Source organism: Corvus moneduloides, chromosome 4 (genome assembly GCF_009650955.1).
Source record: "Corvus moneduloides isolate bCorMon1 chromosome 4, bCorMon1.pri, whole genome shotgun sequence".
In the NCBI taxonomy this organism is placed as follows: Eukaryota; Metazoa; Chordata; class Aves; order Passeriformes; family Corvidae; genus Corvus; species Corvus moneduloides.
The window spans coordinates 7,501,742-7,520,121 of NC_045479.1; the positions used below are offsets into that span (position 1 = coordinate 7,501,742).

Below are 18,380 nucleotides of genomic sequence, written 5' to 3' on the forward strand. Positions count from 1 at the left end.
TAACTAACAGGTATATATGAGCATCCTCCTACATGTATAAAAGCCACATTTCTTGAAAAAAAGAAATGGATACTCATGTAGATTGCACAATCTAAACAGGGACACAAGTAGTTCTGTGAGCTGTGGAGTTGATGAAGCGTTTGTGGAGAACAGTTTATTTCTTGCCAAGAATTTATAGCACTATAAATCCTCATACTGTATTTTGCTTTGAAAGAATCCCCCTGTATAGACAAGCCCCAAGATGAAAGAGTACATGAGCATGGGGAAGCTGTCAAACTTTTCTCCAGCTGACCCAGGGAATACATGTGTGGGAAGGGAAGTACAGAGAGGAGTGGGAGGTAGGTTTGATGCTGTTTGTGAAGTTGTGATGGACAGGGAGTCAGGGCCTTGCTAAGGTGTTTTCTAAGAGCTGCACAGAGTAACAGGGGACAGAGATCCCAGAGGGTTCCAGACACTCTGTGTGTGTGTGTGTCCTGGTGCTCTGTGGCCCAGTCCTTATGTGCCCTTCCAGCATTTTTGTCTTTGACAACAGATCTTGAAAGGCAGTGTACTGGTTTGGCCAAATTTAGAAATACATCCTCTGAGAGAAGGCAGGTCACCACCCCTCCCCCACCAGGTTCGAGGAAAATAAATTTTCCTCAAAGGAAAATGAAAGACATGAAAGCTATTTATTTAACAAACACACGAGAAAAGGATAATAATGCTAAATAATAAAGTCTCTCGCTGTGGAGAAAAAACCTGGGAAAGTGTTAGAGTCCTCCCTTTGGTCTCCTCGGAGCTGGGGCTTGGCCCAGGGCCAGGCCGTCTGCGCGCGGTGGAAAGTCCTCCCACTATGTTCTAATATTGAAGCAGTCCAGTGGAAAAGGGAGAAAATCCAAAATTCCAGGGAAGGGAAAAAAATTCAACTCTCAGTCTCTCTCCAGAGAAAAAGAAGCTGAACAACTGGCCAAAAACTGACTCGGGAAACAGCAAGCCAGGTGCTTCCTCTCTCCCCTGCCGCAGCTGGGGAAAAAAAATTTTGCTATCTCTGTATGACCTTGAACAAGCTGCAAACTGCTTTGAAAAAGTTTTGCTCAGTTTTTCCTTCCCCCTCTCAGGCTCAGTTTAAAGGCATAGAAAGGCACAAAGTTAATTTCTGGGCATAGGGCAGCAATACGGGATACACATCATAAAGTCACCCCAAGACAGGCAGCCAAGAGGTCTGACAGCTGTGTTCCCCCTCTCTGCTTGTACTCCCAATACTGCCTGATCCAACTGTCTTCCCAACAGCCAAAAGGCTTTCTGATTTCCCCAAACTAGACCCTGGGATGTTTGCCCACAGTTTTGCTAGTTACAAGAGAATGAAGAGGCAGCAGAGGGGCATTTCTTTACAAGGTATGTTGCTCCAGCACAGCAGATGGGACTTCATCCTTCAGAAAAGCAACCTCCGATCTTGCTTTCAGTCAGGAAATGGTGGTGAGGATAGGAAAGGGCAAATACCACATAAATATCATTACAATAAAAACAAAATTTGAGAGGCTTATATCAAAATCTCTTTATACCAAAGTATGTTGTAGGTGCAGGCATACATTGACTAGCTCTAGGGCATTCTCTCTACACAACAGCACTAGCAATTCTCTGAAGTGAAAGCACATCTACCATATATACAGCATATACCAGCAAAATTCAGCTTATGGCAGCAAAATTCTGCTTTAGCCAACATAACTTGCTCCAGATCATCCAAATGAAGCTTTAAGCTTTATTTCTCTAAGTGGGACAAAGAGCTCCATTTGTGATATCCCTGTCTGTACACTTGCATCAGTGTAGCTCCAACAGTCATGTCTTCACACATGGGATTGACACTAAAAGGATGCCAGGGAATAGTGTAGACCCAGAACTCATTCCTGCAGCTCACTACTTCCGATGCTTACACATTTCAACCCTTTTTAATCTTACAATGTCTTCTGCTTCCAATAAACCATGTGATATATATCTAAACAATCCTTTAGCATCTATTATGCATTTCTTTACTCAGAAACTTTTTCCAATGCAGATATGACTTCCATTAAGTCAATAACATTTCAAAATCACTTTAAAAATCTGCTGGGTAAACAACAGCCTAAAATGAAAGTGCTGACTTGCAGCTGCCCAAATGAAAAATTTTAAACAAATTTACATTTAATCCTATCTGTATTTGAAAGTTCTGTATTTAGATTACAATGTTTGATGCCCTATTTTTTTCTGCTGAGTTTCATTTAGCATTTCATTCTTCCTGCTGGGTACCATGTGAGATGACCATATACACATCCTGATCCTCTAAATGCTTTCAAGCAGAAACCACTGTTCAGAAACTTGTAACATTACATTTTATGCCCTAGCCCTTTCTCTCCCTTTGCAGATGCAGAGGAAGAGGCTACACTACACCAGTATCTCACTTACAACCATCAGCTTGCCACCTTAGCCCAGTTTGCAGAGAGCTATTATCCTCCATCTTACAAACTTCATACATTTCTGTAGAAAGAAAAACCCAAACACTTTACTGAGCAGTACCAACACCACAAAAGAACCCAAAAAGAAGACATAGTAAATGCTTATTAATAAATGTCAGCAATTAAATTTCCCTCTGACATTACAGAGCTTGTAGCTAAGGTGTTACTGTTATTGATTAATGGTTAACACTCCGAAGAGCAATAAAGAATACTGAGCATGAAGCAAGAATAGCTTTTTTTAAAATTTTCCCAGAAAAATAATTCTTGCAAAACAAATTTAATTTGGGTAGAGGAGTAATAATTAACATTCAATCCAGCACTAAGCTGGATGACAATTTAGGACCAATGGTCAGCTTGCAATTTTATTTTTGTAATTCAATATTTCTGTTTCTATTCATGCTTGTTGACTATTCTCAAAAAAATAAAACCGTAATAGTCCTCTGGTTTAGAAACTTGCCATTCCTCAGCTTCTTCCTTCATAAATTACAAACATAATCAGAGATACTAGATCAACTACAGTTGTTGAAAATTTGTAATGTGAAGACATTTCTAAATAAAAACACTAGACCTTTTCCTCTAGCAAAACCAAGGCAAACCCCAAATGCTGGTCAACATTCCCATGCTATTCCAACAACAGAAAGCCTCTGCTTGAAATGAAGCTGCTCTTTGCAAGCAAAAGTTGCAATGCCAGGACAAATACTGTTTCAGGTTTGAGAGCATATAAAATAGAAACCTGCAGGAGCATTAGTGCTTGGCTCCAGCAGGCTGCACTACACCACTGAGCCCAGTATGCTTGGGGATGTGAAAGGTGGGAGTGGAACCCATTTGCCCTTTTAAAAGGATAAATGGGAAGGAGCATGGATTATTCAACACCACAGCAGGTTAGAAAGTCTTTCTCCAAGAACACTTGAAGAAGTGAAAAGTTTGCAGCCAAATGCTCTAACTCATACTGCTCTCCAGCACCTGGGACTGTTTCTTCACTATTTGGTCTAAACATATTAAATTATATTTCAAGCTTCTTCCCTCACTGCTTTGATTCTTTTCTTCCAATGGCTCCTGACAGTGAAAGTAAAAGATAGTCCTTCACAAAATGATTGATGGTTGTAATATTGACTTTTAACTTTTATCTTTCATATTATTATCATTTCTATAGTTATTTTCCAGGATTCTAAGAAATATCTACTAGTATGCCATCAAGTATCTTTTCAATAAAGCATAAACAACACTTTCTAAAAAGGAAATTACCCAGTATGAAATACAAAATCGTGGGTGCAGTAGATGACAGTCACGCCCCATAGGGTGTTTAGGAAGGGGCTCCCTGGGTACTAAAAAGCCTCATGCATTCCAATATAACCTTGACTTACAAAAATCTTCAGGTATAGTTTGCCTGTTGCCTTTATCCATACCAGGTTCTCCTTTCCTGATTATTTGAGATTCATATCCTGAGCCTGTGAAGGGGAATCAGAGTATAAAAAAAACCCCAGACTAACACAGCCCCTATGTGCAGAAAGCAGAATAGAAATCCACATTTCCCATGTGACCAATAGTACTTTACACCCTCTGCTACAAAGTTTTGGAAAGGCTTTGTCACTTTCTTCACATTTTTACTTCATCAGCATCATCTCCCTCTCTCTCTGACACAGCATGACTGGAGTCAAATCTTCTCTGTTAATAGACTGCACAAAACATGGTTAGCAGCAAACAAACAGCGCCCCTGCACCTTCCGACCTCCTTTCACTAAGTCCATTTATTTCGTATTTTAATTACCGTGAACATAAGCATTAAATATGTATACGCATCTGACCCTGGAGGCAACAGCCTGCCAGCTCCCCCGTGCCTAAGCGAGAGCACCGTACTGCGGGGGCTTGAAACGCCAGCATAGCCAGGAGCCCCTCCACCCCGCAAGCATTTCTCTACGTAAACTTCGTGAGATTTAAGAACTGTTTCTGAATCAGAGACGTGGCGACAGAAGGTGGGGAAACTGGGGGCGAGCAACACGAGGTGCCCAACTGCCCAGCGCTCAGCACCAGAGCAGGAAGCCCTCCCCTTGCAGGGCGCCGGGACGAGAACCGCACTCCGAGGGCTCCGGGATGAAGGGACAGATCTCCCCTTGCTCTTGCACCCCGAGAGCACTGGAATGGAAGGACAGGTATCCCCCTGCCCCGCCGGCACCTCCCCCAGCCCGGAGCCCATTCACACCCCCCGCCCAGCGGCCACTCGTCCGCGGCAGAGCCCGCAGCGCTGCCCCGCTCCCGCCCGGCCCTCATCCCTTCCTCCCGGCTCCCATCCCTCCCTGCCTCCTTCCCTTCAGGCTCCCACCCCGCCCTCCTGGCCCCCATCCCTCCCTCTCTCCCTCCCGGCCGTACCTGGGCGCTGGAGCCGAGCTCGAGCGGCCGGCGGGCACCCACCACCTTGGCCGTGGTCTGCAGATTGACGGGCGCGCTCTGCGGGGGCTCCGCGCCCATCCCGCCGTGCAGGGTCGCCGTGACCATCACGATGGGCGCCCGGGCTGGCAGCGCGGATATGGGCAGGTTGTGCCCGGGGCTGCCTCCGGGGCTCCCGCCGCCTGGAGCCTTGAGGAGGGCCGGGACAACGCCGGGCTTGGCGCTGCCGCTGGTGCCGCTGCCCACCAGCACCGCCAGCTTCTGCCGGGAGAGGGGGAGAGAGAAGCGGCATTATCACCGCAGGGATGCAGACGCACACGGCCCGCCGGCCCCCAGGCAGCACGGATTTGGGGTTTGGATGAGGTTACAGTTTTCTTCCTGGCAGGGGAAGGGCTGGGTTCCCTTTCCTTGCTCGGGAATTCGCGGGTTGCACTCTGGGCTACCAAAGTTGGGGTTTTGGATTGGATTTTTTTCCCTTTGGGTTTTGCCTCGAGCCAATATCCTGATCGCGATATAAGTCTAGGCAATACTGCAGCTTCAATTAATAATAAAAGGTTAAAGAAGGGTATTTTCAGTTTTCTCTTCCATTGGTCTGAATATCCATTCTGCGGGCCCACCGCACCCCTGTGCTTAGCGACTTCCTGTGTTCTTTCACTCTGCCTGACTTTGGAGTCAGTTTGCTGCTTTCCCTTTAAAGTTTTCTTTTCCTCACAAACTTCCACTATTTTTCCTGTGGCGGTAATTACAATTATTATTATTATTATCATCATCATTAACATCATCCAAGCTAACTTTTCTCCATAGCACCATTTTAACTAACGGTTCTCTGTTTTTCTTAATAGTTGTTCTTTTATATTGCTACAGAGTGGCTATTCCATCATCTGTAATAGGAATATTTTGATTATGACCTTGTTATAGGATCTCTTACAAGACTTGTATTTGAGATTTCTGTAGGTACTGTGAAGATGCATACGGTAAATAATAGTGTGTGCATAAAATGCTCACTTTTGGGAAGAAAAATAACTTCTATAAACTTTTTGCACTTTGAGTAATTTTGGAAGCTTTTCTTATTTGTGCCATTTAGGCAAGTTAGGTATATGTGGAAAAAGTATGCTGGTTCAAGCCTCTTTTGATACCTTTAATTATTAAACATCTCATTTTTACTAGAGTTGACATCAAAGGCAGTTAATCCTGGAAACAGTTCTGCCCGTGTTTAACTTTATGCACTGACCATAACTTTGGACTCTAATGCAATTACATCTAATGTACAGCCTTTGGGAAACTGCTGCTCTACTGTTAAAGCCCGTAAGAGTTTTGTTGTCAACTTTGTTTAAAATATGGTGTGTGTATATATGTGTGAGTGTGTGTATGAAGTCACAAACATGCTTAGTTCTTGCCAGAATGAAGGCTGAAAACCTTACTACTGGGCATAAAGTAGAAGCCCTGTAGCATAAAACTTAAGTGACTTCTAGGAAAATACATCCCTTCTTACCTTTAAACCCATCATACATTTTAAGACTGGAAAGGCTTAGTGGACAAATATGTTTGCTCCAGGAACTGTAGTTTTTGTGTTTATATGAAATCACAAGCATATGCTTTACCAGAGATACTTGCTTCAGATTTTAATATACAGAAATTACTTCTTTTTGGTCAAAGGCTGGATTCAATGATCTTTGAGGTCTTTTCCAACCTTATTGAATCTGTGGTTCTGTGATTCTAATGTCAGTATTACTCTAGTAATCATGACTTTGTATAAATTGTTTTGAGCTTTCTTCATTTTTGTCTTTACCTTTCATTCTCCATTATCCTGACAATCATCCCAAGGAAGCATAGGCAATATTCTCCTTATTCTCTATGCTGTTGTGTGTCATAGAAGTTTTGAAGAGAAAAGAGCTTTTCCTTCAACACAGAAATATACCTGTCTGACAGTTTAAGAGTGCTCAAGTGAAAGACAAGAAGGTCAGGTATGTGTTTTATGTAGGGGGGAAAAAGTTGCTTATGAAAAAATTCTATAAAACTCTATTTCTCTGGTTTGTTGTAGCACAGTTTTCCACTGGTGTTCCTTGCACTGCTTCTATGCCCCATGGTATGCTGCTGCAGATGCCAAACAGAATTGGGACAGCATGTGGGAGAGCTGACCACCACCTCTCCTGCTCTACAGAATATTTCACTGCTCAGCACCTTATTAACCCCTACAGTGACATAAAGCTCTCAGACTAAGAGTTCAGCTCTGTGGTTGTATTTTTGCTTTGTGACCTATGTAAAATGTAAGTTCACTTACGTAAGACTGTCTGAAAATGCTGTCCTTGGTTACAGTGCTAGAAATCCATTGCCTATCTGGAGTTAGTCCATGAGGGAAATCCTAGATCTATTGCAGGCAACCAGAGGTTTGCTGCTGACATCAGTAGCATTGGGAATTCTCTTTTGTGGCCCTAGGAGCACTTGCTATTCCTGATTGACCAGTGTACTGATGAAGTGTCTTAATGTTTGTCCTCAGACATGAACGTGTGGGTTACTGAATGAAAAACTTCTTACAGAAACACTCAGCATTACTCTGATTTCATATTTTCACTGAAATTTCTAATAAGTAATAATCTAGTGGTATTAGTACAGCTTTATGTTGTTCTCAGGCGGGTCAGCAACAGAAAACATCTAAGCAAATAAAACTTCTTGACACCAAAAGAGAGACAATCCTTGGTAGCTCAGAGGAAGAAACAAGTAAATTAAGTAGAAGTAGATTATGACTTTCTTGACAAACTTCAATAGCAACTAATTGCTTTTTGTCTTGTTTCAAAGGAGCAAATTAGCTGAGAAGTACAAAAGCAGAAATTCTGTAAACCAACAAAAAAATTTTGCTACTCAAACTACCATCCATCCCATTCCTACTTATTCTCCCTACATGCATTATCAGTGAGTCAGTTTCGGGTCTTTGCATGTGATGCATGTTAACATTTTTCCTAATAATCTCACAATCCTGTCTGTTCATGTGCATGCAACCGAAAGAGCTACAGAAATAAAGGTTACTGCTTGTTTCAGTCTAAGTTGTGATAAATATGAAATGCTTGTAAAACTGGAAAACTTTCATTTGAATATAGGTTTTGTGGCTTTTCTAAGTAAATATAGGGAAAATATTATGTCTTTGCGGTATGCTTGCAAAGACTAATTGGCCCACATCTGTCACCTCCTGAGGATACAATGTTATACTAAGTTTATTTAAATAACTGAAAATTTTAGAAACTAAATATGGAAGTATATACAAAGGATCAGGTGCTCAAGATTAGCTTCCAAAGTAGACTTACAGAAAAACTGTTTATTTAGGGAAAAGCAGCAACATCATCTCTTCTGTATCTCTTTTATTAATTTTCTAAAATGTACCAATCAAAACTGTAAAAATAGCCCCTTTAATCAAACTGTGTTAGTTAAGAGGTGAACTATTCTGTGTTTTTTCCTTTGTAACAGCCATTTTTACATTATAACCCTGAGAAGATGTTGGTAAAGGAGTGTTGACAGAAACAAAGATTATGATACAAGAGATTAAAAAAAATCCTCAACAAAACCTACATCTGCTGTATTCTATTTCTGCCAGATTATTTACAAGAATAATCTTAGTTTTTAAAGAAAAAGAAAATCTGCATTTTGAGAATCAGTCAGCATAACATATTATCTGATACTTTTGGAATAATGAACAATAAGAAACTAAGCAAGCTTTAGACACCGCAGCAGAAAACACATGCTGATACAATGGAAGAGCCAAAAGAGAGGAAAACAAGAAAAAAAATATTGGCTTTAAATGCTGGAAAGCAGGTCTCTGCTTCTCATCCACAGCATAATAGCCCACACAATGCACCAATTTTGAAGCAGCGCCTTTTCAATAGCAACACAACTTTCATTTTCACTGCAGGATGCCACAGGCAGTTGGAGTTTGAAATATGTATGCTGGTCACATGCAAACACGCCACAATGTGCTGGAAATCTGCCACTTGTTTATGATTTCCCATCTTGTACATGGCATGGTCTCAACTATTTAGAGCAGAGTTAATATTTTTTCCATATGTATCAAAATAACTCTGGCCTTTCTATTTATTAGTGCATGTAAGCCTTCTCCCTGTCCCCTCCTTTCTAGCGAGGTCTGTGCTGTAAAGGTTTTCATGTGAGAAGGCGGCCATCCAACAGTTCTAGCCTCAAACTTGGTTACTCAAATGCTACTTCTGCTATCACAAACCACAAATCATTCTGTTCAGTGAATAAAGCAACGGAAAGAGCAAAGCGAGAAAGTGTTTGCAGCTGGCTGTTCTGTTGTGATCGACACACTGAGCAATGGGGCATGTATATGTGCACACGCAGGCTCCAGCCAGGCTCCATATACATGGCGCTGCTTCTGGTGCAAGGCTTTGGCTCCTTCATCGTCACTCTGCTGCAGTTTACATCATGTCTTCAAATCCTTACTGATCTGATGTCAACATTACTTCCTACATGCATCTCAAATAAGAATATGGTCATGCTCTACAAGGGAGGAATTCTCAGCTCCTGGCTGCTGTCTGCCACAGCAGTGATTTAAAACAGACACGTCTTTCAGCAAACCTCCATGTTTTCGTAGTAAAATATGAGATCCGTTTAAAAAGGACCTAAAATCCACTGTCCATCACATTTGTATTTTAACGCCTACACACTGTAGACAGAGACCTCAGTCAATTAATCTTTCTAGAATGATGCTCTGACAAAGCAGTTTGATTGTGAAAAACTGCAACTGTTTTCAGAGCAATATCAGGTTTTTTCCTTAGTGGCCCCATGGCTACGAGAAAATATTTGGCATAACCCTGAGAGTTTATTTAGCTTGCAGAACACTGGCAATCCACTTTAAAACCAAAATGATGTCTTGTCAATTAATAATTTAACATTCCACACTAATATAATGCCATGCATGCAAACCATTTGAACAGACTTCTTCAGCAATGAGGTCCATGGCCTCTCTTCGTTTACCCAATAGTCACAATAAAATTCTCTTGAACAACAGAATATTTAATATTCAGAGAGTGACAATACACAAGTGCATGGTAAACAGTCACCAGCTACAGCACTTTAGTACCTCGTCTTAGGATTTTGGTTCAATCATATGCATTTCCATGTATTTCTCATATATTTCCAAGTTGCTATTTATATACATGGCTGATCCTGCCTGATCTGCACCTTAAGTCATGAGCCAACCACCCTCATAACTTTACCCACTGAAACAGAAATGAGCAGGGCTTCAGCCAAGCACATGTGTACGCACAGGCACCCAGAGGAGTTTGGTGGATGCTTATGGAGGCAGAAGGCTTCATAGTCTGTATTTTATCCCTGGCCTCCCATAAAAAAAGCTTCCTCTTGCATACAGGCCTTGGGCACCAGGCTGCCTGTGCCCAAAGAGAAGACATTAAAAAGGTTCTCATACAAACAAGGATGAAGATTGTCACAAGGGAAGGTTTTATGCAGTTTCCAAAAATGCTGTACTTCGATGTAAAGGTGTTCAAGACGTGCAACCGAGGGGGAGGAGGAAGAGGAGGAGAAGCGTTTTAAAGACGGTCGGGTTCCTCCTGCCATTCGCTCAGTAAATGACCTGTCAGTTTGATGCAAACGCTCTCCCTGCGACGCCCCAGCTTGGGCGGGGGCAGGGATGGGGAGAAAGGAGGGGAGGAAGAAGAAAATTGCTCGACAGAAGTATTTTTAATGACCCCCAGGGAGACGTCACCGTGGCGCAGGCTGACGTAAGGTACCCGGGGGCAGGCAGCCTTCCTCCTCCTCTTCCTCCCCCTCCTGCCTTCCTCCCCCCCAGTATGGCTGCTCCCGTCTCCCTGCCCTTTCCTAAAGGAAGCCCCCGAAAGCACGATTAATAAACAAGGAGGTAGCGACTGCCCGACTAGGTACAACTCGAATGTTAGTTTTTGTTAGAGGGATTAAAAAAAAAGCTGAAGAAAATCTGGGACTCGATGGAAAGAGCCTTTCCAGGGCCAGACTTTTAGCCAAAGGAAGCTGAGTGTGAAACACGGGCAGGAAGGTTTACATGTGCTGAAGTACAGTCTCAGCATTAGTTGGTTGGGGGTGTTTTTGCGACTTCTTTTGTCTGTTGGTTTCTTCTCCTTTTTCTCTTTTTCTTTTTCTCTCTTTTTTTTTTTTTTTATTGACAACTTCCTGCCTGTCTGTCATTAGAACTAAGAACGTATTTCTTTGCCTCTATCAGATCTCAGTTAATTAGCCATCGCTGCAGCAGGCTAAAGGATTTAAATTCAAAGTGAAACTCATTCCAATCAAAACTGCAGCAAACTGGGGGTTTTGTTTGACTTTAACCTGAGACTCAGTTATTGTATCACTGATGTACATGCTGCATTACCAGCTGAGTGCTTTCAGCACCCTCTATCAGTGTGAAATATTTAATCGGTACAAGGATCCAATCAGCACAGCAGAGGGGAAGCTAGTGTGTGCATTAATTTACTTGCAGTTGAAAAGCAGTAAAGCAGATCAGAAACATATAACCTTCTCCCTTTCCCCCTCCTCCTTCCCTTCCCAAACAAATACTCAGCACATCAGAAGAATTTTGGCGGGGGGGCGGGGGGGGGGGAGGGGGAGTGGAAGGGATTGAAAGCCACCCTGTATGAATCCAGATAGGATAGTCAGACAATAAATTAGTCACTCCTGCCAAAGAATTACAAACACTGCCTGAAACAGAAGAGAGGAACAAGGCACAACACCACCACCCCCAGACATGCCCCCCAAAATCCCTTCTCCAATTATTACATTGTGTAATTTTTTTTTTTTTTAATCTTTGACTCTTTTAAAGCTGGAAAGATGGCTGAATGGTTACCCCTTCTGTGTATGACATTAATTAGAAGGAAAGCACATGCCAGGAAATATTGAAACAGTCTCTCTACTAAGGAGCAAAATGGCTTTTGATTTTCTGACCTGCCACATTCTCCAGGAAAGGCTTCCATTAATGTTATTACTATTAAGAATCTGGTTTAGAAGCATTCACAAGCTCTTCCACACATCAACAATTTTATATACTGCAGCGCACAACAGCTAAACTTTTTCCGCTTCCAATTCTACCCTTGTATTTCTCGCTTATTCTCCCAAGACAATCTAGTTCCTTGTCTCCTTGATATCGTAATGAGAATACTAACATGCCATTTTCTTTCACAAGGGATCATATACAACCTGAATGTTATGGGAACAAATTTGTACAATCCTCCAAGCAAAACCATAGTGCAGAAATGTGACACCAGATGACGATTAAAGTTGCTTCAAAAAAACCCCACCCCAGCTTGTCAGCGTGAGTGGCCAAACTCTCAGTGTGCAGCAATGAAGAACTGACAGATTTATGTAAAGAGAGATTTTTCCAAACTGGTAAATACTCCAGCAATGGTAACTGTGGGCTTAGAAATGCACATATTCAGTCAAGTGCATTTTGCCTTTAATTTCTGAACCCATTGAACAGCTTGCTGCAAAAACCAATGCGTTTTAAATGGTATTGTTAACTGGCAATCCACTCATCAAAGCTCGGAATTAGTAGCTTAGTGAAGTGTAAACAGCACTTTTAAACTAACACAAAATAGGGAGGAAGAGGATGTTATTTAATGAGAAAAATCAGATTGATATTATGGAACATTCTGGAAGTACCTGTGCATCTTGAAGGAGAGGAGGAAGGGGAACCTCACAAATAATCCCTCCTCCTTTCTCTCTCTCAAACCATGCCAATGATCAAGGAAATGAGAACAAGGCGCTTGATCCACAGCTGACTCTCTCTTCTTGTTACATCAGATCAAGAAGGAGTGTAACAGGGAGGGAGGAGCCGATTTCTGCAGAGGAAACAAATCTACAAGCTGGCATTTTGTCTCCTACCCCTATTAATTAGACCAGTTTTCTGTCAGAAACAGAGCTTTTAAAACTTGCAGTGGAGTTACATGTGTGCCCACTCACACACATGCTGCATATATGCATCCAGAAAATTAAATATTATGTGTGTGGGATAAAGTCCTCCCCAAAAAATCTTCAAGGCAATAGTAGTTGGTTTCCCATTTTATTTTATGGATGGATCTCTAATTCTTTCACTTAATCCCAAGTTTAAAATGTACAATACTGCTAATAGGAAGACACAGCCTGTGCTGAAGCCCCCAGTAATAACAGCCTTTAGATAGGGTGCACTGTGTTCTGGAGGAGGTCTGCAAGGCCTTTTTTTATATGCTTTTTTAAATATGCTTTTTTTAAACCCTAACTTACCACAGAGGAAAACTTCGGCTTGATCTCACTATGAATAAAGCAGAAAGCACACAGGCATCCTCTTGGCAGGTCAGGGGAGGGTTTAACTGGCTCCCTGCTGTCTAACACGGGTTCTCCCCCAGCCCCAAAGCCAGAGTCCTACTTTCCATTAACAGCTCAAAATTCACACTCTTTTGCTGTTGCCAGCTTCAGTTTTTCATGATTTGCCTCATCCCATGCATTCAAGAGGACTACATCCATATGGCTTGTTTGTTGGTGAAAAACAAAACCAACTCTCTACAAACAAACACACAAAAACACCCTGGGTGCACACCGGTATAAACACTAATGTACTTCTAATTTAAGTTTTGAGAAAACAAAGGCAGAGTGATTAAAGGCCAGGAACATGCAGTTAGCATATGGAGCCCCAGTAAGTGCCCTAGAGCAAGCTGAATGTTTCCATTGTGTGAAACTCATTCATTATAGCTATAAGATGCAGGGCAGACATTTGCATTTCTAGAGTGGCATCTTGTCATTTTTAGATAAATCATGGGACCCAGACCCTTTCTAAATGGCATCAAGCTCACATTTCTTGATAACCTGCCTCCCCTTTGTTTCAGTATTCTGCCTCACTCTTTTCTTCTCCTCTGCGTGAATGTCATTAAACTTTGCATTCTATGTGTCCAGAACTCAGGGGCTTCTCATTTTTGCTTAAAAAGGCACTGTTTGCTATGACCAAGCACTGCAAAAGGAGATGCAACTGCATGCAATCAGAAAAACTAACAATAAATTAGAGTAATTTATTGTATCCAGTTCCGAAGCTGCTGCCTCCTGATTCACATTCCTCCCACCAGTCCCAACCCAAGCCCCACTCCAACCTGATAATCATTTCTATTTCTCCCTTCTTCAACCCAGCTTAAAATCAAATTTGGAAATGCACATCTTCTTTGGAGTGGCAGGAAGAACCAGCAGTACAATAAACTAAGCCAAATCCTTTCCCCTCCTGCCCCCCTGCTTTTTCCTAGATAACACAGAATCCTCCTGAAATGAACAAATGTAAATGTGAGCAGATACAGACTTCCTATGGGATCAAACCATCAGTTTTCTATCAGAAAGAAGATAGAAGTTAAATGGTTGCATTTCGCCCAAGGGAAGGCAGAGCTTCAGTTGTGAAGTATTCCCATCAGAAATTTTGGATAAGTTGAAAAGAAAAGAAAAAAATCCCTGCCTTCTCTCCAGACCTGGTGTGGATATTTCCACAGCAATTCTTCATACGCACATTTCATCCCAACAGCATGATCTTTTAGGATGACTCTGAAGTGATTAGTGTTTTTCAAGTGCAGGCATGTTTGCATGGTACACATGAAACTGCTCAGAGCAACCTTTCAATTTTCCATCACTCCCAAGTACAGTTTTGGTGAAAGCAAACAAAGCAGGAGGGGAAATAAAGAGCCCAAACTGAGTGCTTACATCTAGACACCTCCTCATTCCAAATCCAGGCTCTTGTGTCCACATGGGTCACTGCCAACACAAGGGCAGGAGCAGCCAGAGGAACAGTCACCCAGTGCTCCTGCCCCCCAAGCCCAGGGGGATCCCACTCTTTCTGGTAAAAAGAGTGTACATGAAGGAAGCTGATTTTGTCATGGAACCTGAAGAGTGCACTTTGTTCAGAGGACAAAGATGAAGGCAACTTTATGAACAGTTTTTTTGCAAAAGCCATCAGCCATTAGCACACTTTACTCATGAAAAACCCTGTGGCTTGGCAGCACAAAGAGGAGCGTCCTTCCACCCCAGCCTCTGAGTCTGCTTCTGGCTAAGCATACCAGGACTGAGGTGGAATCAGAGCTGTCTTTCAAGATCTACAGAAATCCCTTTTCCTTAGTTTCTCAACTTGGTAACATGTTTTCCTCGCTGAGGTATTATGAAAATGAGCTTGTTAGCATCCATTAAATGTTGTTTATTTGTTATTAAAGACAAATCATATGATTTTATCTTAAGCCACAGGATTATGTCTGTCAAATCAAAGGTAGTGAACTACCGCCCTGTTTATCTAATCTTGCCTGCCAATATTTTCTCATCTCCTCCAAAGAAAACCTTGTGGAGATGAAGATGAGACTTCACAGGTCCAAGCATTTTCCTGGGTGTATGCAGGCTTGGCCATGAAAAGAACTAAGCTGATGGCACAAACTTAATTTCATATACTTTTCTTTCCACAGGTTGCATAAAAAGCAATCTACAGACCAAAAATTGTAGTAAAGCCCATGGCCAGAGATGGGAAACACACAACTGGTAACTGCCCCTTGAAAAACAGGTGCTACAGGTCTGAAGAAGAAAGGTGTTCAAAGAAGCTGGAAGGAATGGCAGAAGAGACATACGGAACCAAATTTCTCTCAACAGCACTCTTGCAGTTCTGCTGTCAATGGACAGAAAAGAGTTGAAGTAGTAAACCTCAGAGAGATTCTCCTCCTGCATCATAAAATAAAACTGTTTATTACAAACTACGGAATGAGAATTATAAACAGTTGTGCAGGTGTTTGCAGAAGTAAAGGACACAGAAGGATGAGTTGACAATGGACTTCCATCTCAAGACTTCCTACTTTCTCATACACAATATATAGAGGATGACAATCTCAATGATTTTCTCTGTCCCTTCCCAGGATCTCTGAGCATCTGTACATCATTCAAAGAAATCCCTATGATCCAGTAAAACCCCTCCAGAGGCAGGAACTCTGAGTATACGTGTGGAAGGAAGCTGCAGGAGCTAAAACTGAAGTCACAGAAACACACTGAAACACACTGGTTTGAAAGACAGGTGTCTGCTAAGGAAGGCAGAAGCCTCCCTTGGGAATGGCAGATGTAGTCCCTTTCTCTCTGAGTTATTATAATTTTGAAATCAAGGGCTTTTAGGCAAAGATGTGGGAAATAGGAATAACAGTTCTTTAGTATTATATATATATATATATAACCAGTCAAACAAACAGCAGTAACTATGGCAGTAACAGCAAACAATCACAAACCCAGTGCCAGCCTTCTCGGCTGTCAGGCCCTTTCCCCTCGGGTGTAGTTCCGCTCGCAGCCGGCAGGGGCGCTGGCGGCTCCCGGTGAGCAGGGCAGGTGCGATGGTTCCCCCGCGGCTGCAGGGGGCGCTCTGGAGCGAGCTCGGGGAGCACGCGGCACCGGTGCCCTGGGGTCCCGGGGAAGGATGGAACAAAGGCTTCACAAACCCCTGGGCAGCTGGCCCCGGTGTCCGGCCGGAGCCTCGGGAACAGCAGGCTGGAACGGCAGGCTGGAGCAGCAGGCTGGAGCGGCAGGGACGAGCACAAATCCCGGGTGGCAGGCGCGATGTATCCAAGTAGGGAACCCCCCGGAGGTCTGGGCTGGCAGGGCAAGCAGGGCTACAACGTAGCGAAGGCTAGAAGCAGAGGCAGGGCAGGGCGGCCACAGCCCGGCCTCCAGTGGGGCAGGAAATGCGGCCTTGGGATCCCGGGGCTTCTCCAGCACAAGGAAAAGCAGCCGAAGCAAGCTGACTACTCTCTGTCCGAAAGCCGGAGCCCGAACTGACCACACACCCAGGTGAAACAAAAGGAGCAGCCAGGTCTTTTGTCTCTCTTAAGCATCCAGCGATTTGTTGTCTTAGTAACAGTATGGGGGAAAAATTCCTTTAATAGAAAAAAACTAGACCTCTTAAAACCCCAGCACACACTCCCATGATGAATCAAGTCAAAGCTGGAAACTGAACCTCAACATCACAAACACAAAACTTTAGTTACTGAGAGAGCACCTTCACTCCTCATTTAATTTTTTCATCAGTTGCACCACTTCATTTGCCTCATGGAGTATCCAAAACATAACTGTGGACAATGTGAATGATCACATTGCCCTCTTTATCCAACCTGAGGGCTGACTGTGCAGGCAGGCTGGCTGCCACTGCACACAGGCAGTAACAGCACTGCAGAGATTTTCTACCTTTCAAGCAGGGAGTGATCAAAGAGGTAGGTTGTCAAATAATGTCTTACCAAAAACATAAAGTACCAGCTGATCAAATATCACCTCTTACAGAAGTGGGAGAAACAGAAAATTGGGAACTCCAAGCCCTCTGTCTTTGCTCAGACCACTATTCAATGCATTACTTTTTTTTTTTTTTTGGGGGGGGGGTATATCATGGCCTAGTTCCTCTAGGGACATTGGTGGTTTAGACAGATTAAAAAAAAATTAACTTCCCCTCCCTAATCCTCCCCCGCATGACAAAGAATGCTGTGTGAGTACACACGTGAAAAATCAAAAGCCAACTTAGTTCGAGAATCCCAAGGAATACCACTTGACTAGATACAGATAATTGATCAGTCATAATAAGAAGTGGATACAGCATGCAATATTTTTCTGTTAATGAGACTTCAGAGACTGCATGAAAAAACTATTTAGAATGACTGAACTGTACAAATACATTAGCAGATTTAGAAAACACTGTGTAAATTTAAGAAACAAGGGAATGATATGCTTTCATTCTAACTTAATGGAAATGCAAACCATAAGACAATGCTTAAAGGGAAAGAAAGGTATACAGCAGGGTTGGGAAAGAATATTAAAAAGAGCTGCTAATGAAGGACTGTGTAGATCCTTGAAACTAAGACACTACACAGCCATTATTCCAGAGGCCAAAGAGAGAGTAACAAGCAATAAATAGCACAGATCGTGCCAATGACCGTAAATAAAATGGAATGTGGAAGAGAGAATGAGATAGAACAGACTGGGCCCACTTCAAAACAACAACAGGAGAGGAGCACAATGGCTAAGGAGAAGGCAGTGACACACTATATTGCCACTGCCTTCACACATCAAGATGGAGATGATTATATAATGCACAGATAAAATGGAAATTATCTGCAAAATTTAGTCCCTAGTCCACAGTTGTGTCTGAACTAATTTCTAAACTACTTCCATGCACAGTGACAGGAGAAAGAAAGACATTTGTATGTTGAGCTTTTTGCTATGGTAGTGGCAAGCACTTGGATATTTTAGCCATGAGAACTCTACAGGGAGCTGCAGAGTGACACTCATCTGTGTGCATACTCAGAAAGGGTTCAAGGACACAAAAGAAAGTTGAGAAGAGATCGAGAGAAGCTTCAGCAAACTTTTTCCCTTACTTTTTTACATTTCAGAATCAGAATAAACATTTCCCATTGAGTGCAAAACATCACAAGCACTTAATACCAACCTCCATCAGTCAACCCAATCCTTTGCCTGGAACATTTATCCCAGCTGATAGCTCTTCTTCTGATAAAAGTAATTTTGCAAAGAT

General features: G+C 42.6%; 1 protein-coding gene and 1 long non-coding RNA gene across 7 annotated transcripts in view; one reads left to right on the plus strand and one right to left on the minus strand.

Annotated features, from left to right (window-relative positions):
* The window catches only part of PHF21B (PHD finger protein 21B), a 175,610-nt gene that overhangs the window by 63,641 nt on the left and 93,589 nt on the right, over nt 1-18,380 (minus strand). Inside the window, exon 1 of one of the 6 annotated variants that reach the window (XM_032106823.1) lies at nt 4,835-5,772. The exons of the other annotated variants lie outside the window; for them this stretch is intronic. Coding sequence (XP_031962714.1) covers nt 4,835-4,960 — 126 coding nt within the window. The 5' untranslated portion in view covers nt 4,961-5,772. Of the gene's footprint in view, nt 1-4,834; nt 5,773-18,380 lie in introns of those variants that run through there. 6 annotated transcript variants of the gene reach the window in all.
* Nucleotides 4,451-15,579, plus strand: LOC116443042. Its single transcript, XR_004239740.1, has 2 exons — nt 4,451-4,617; nt 15,298-15,579. It is a non-coding gene; the product is annotated as an uncharacterized LOC116443042 (long non-coding RNA).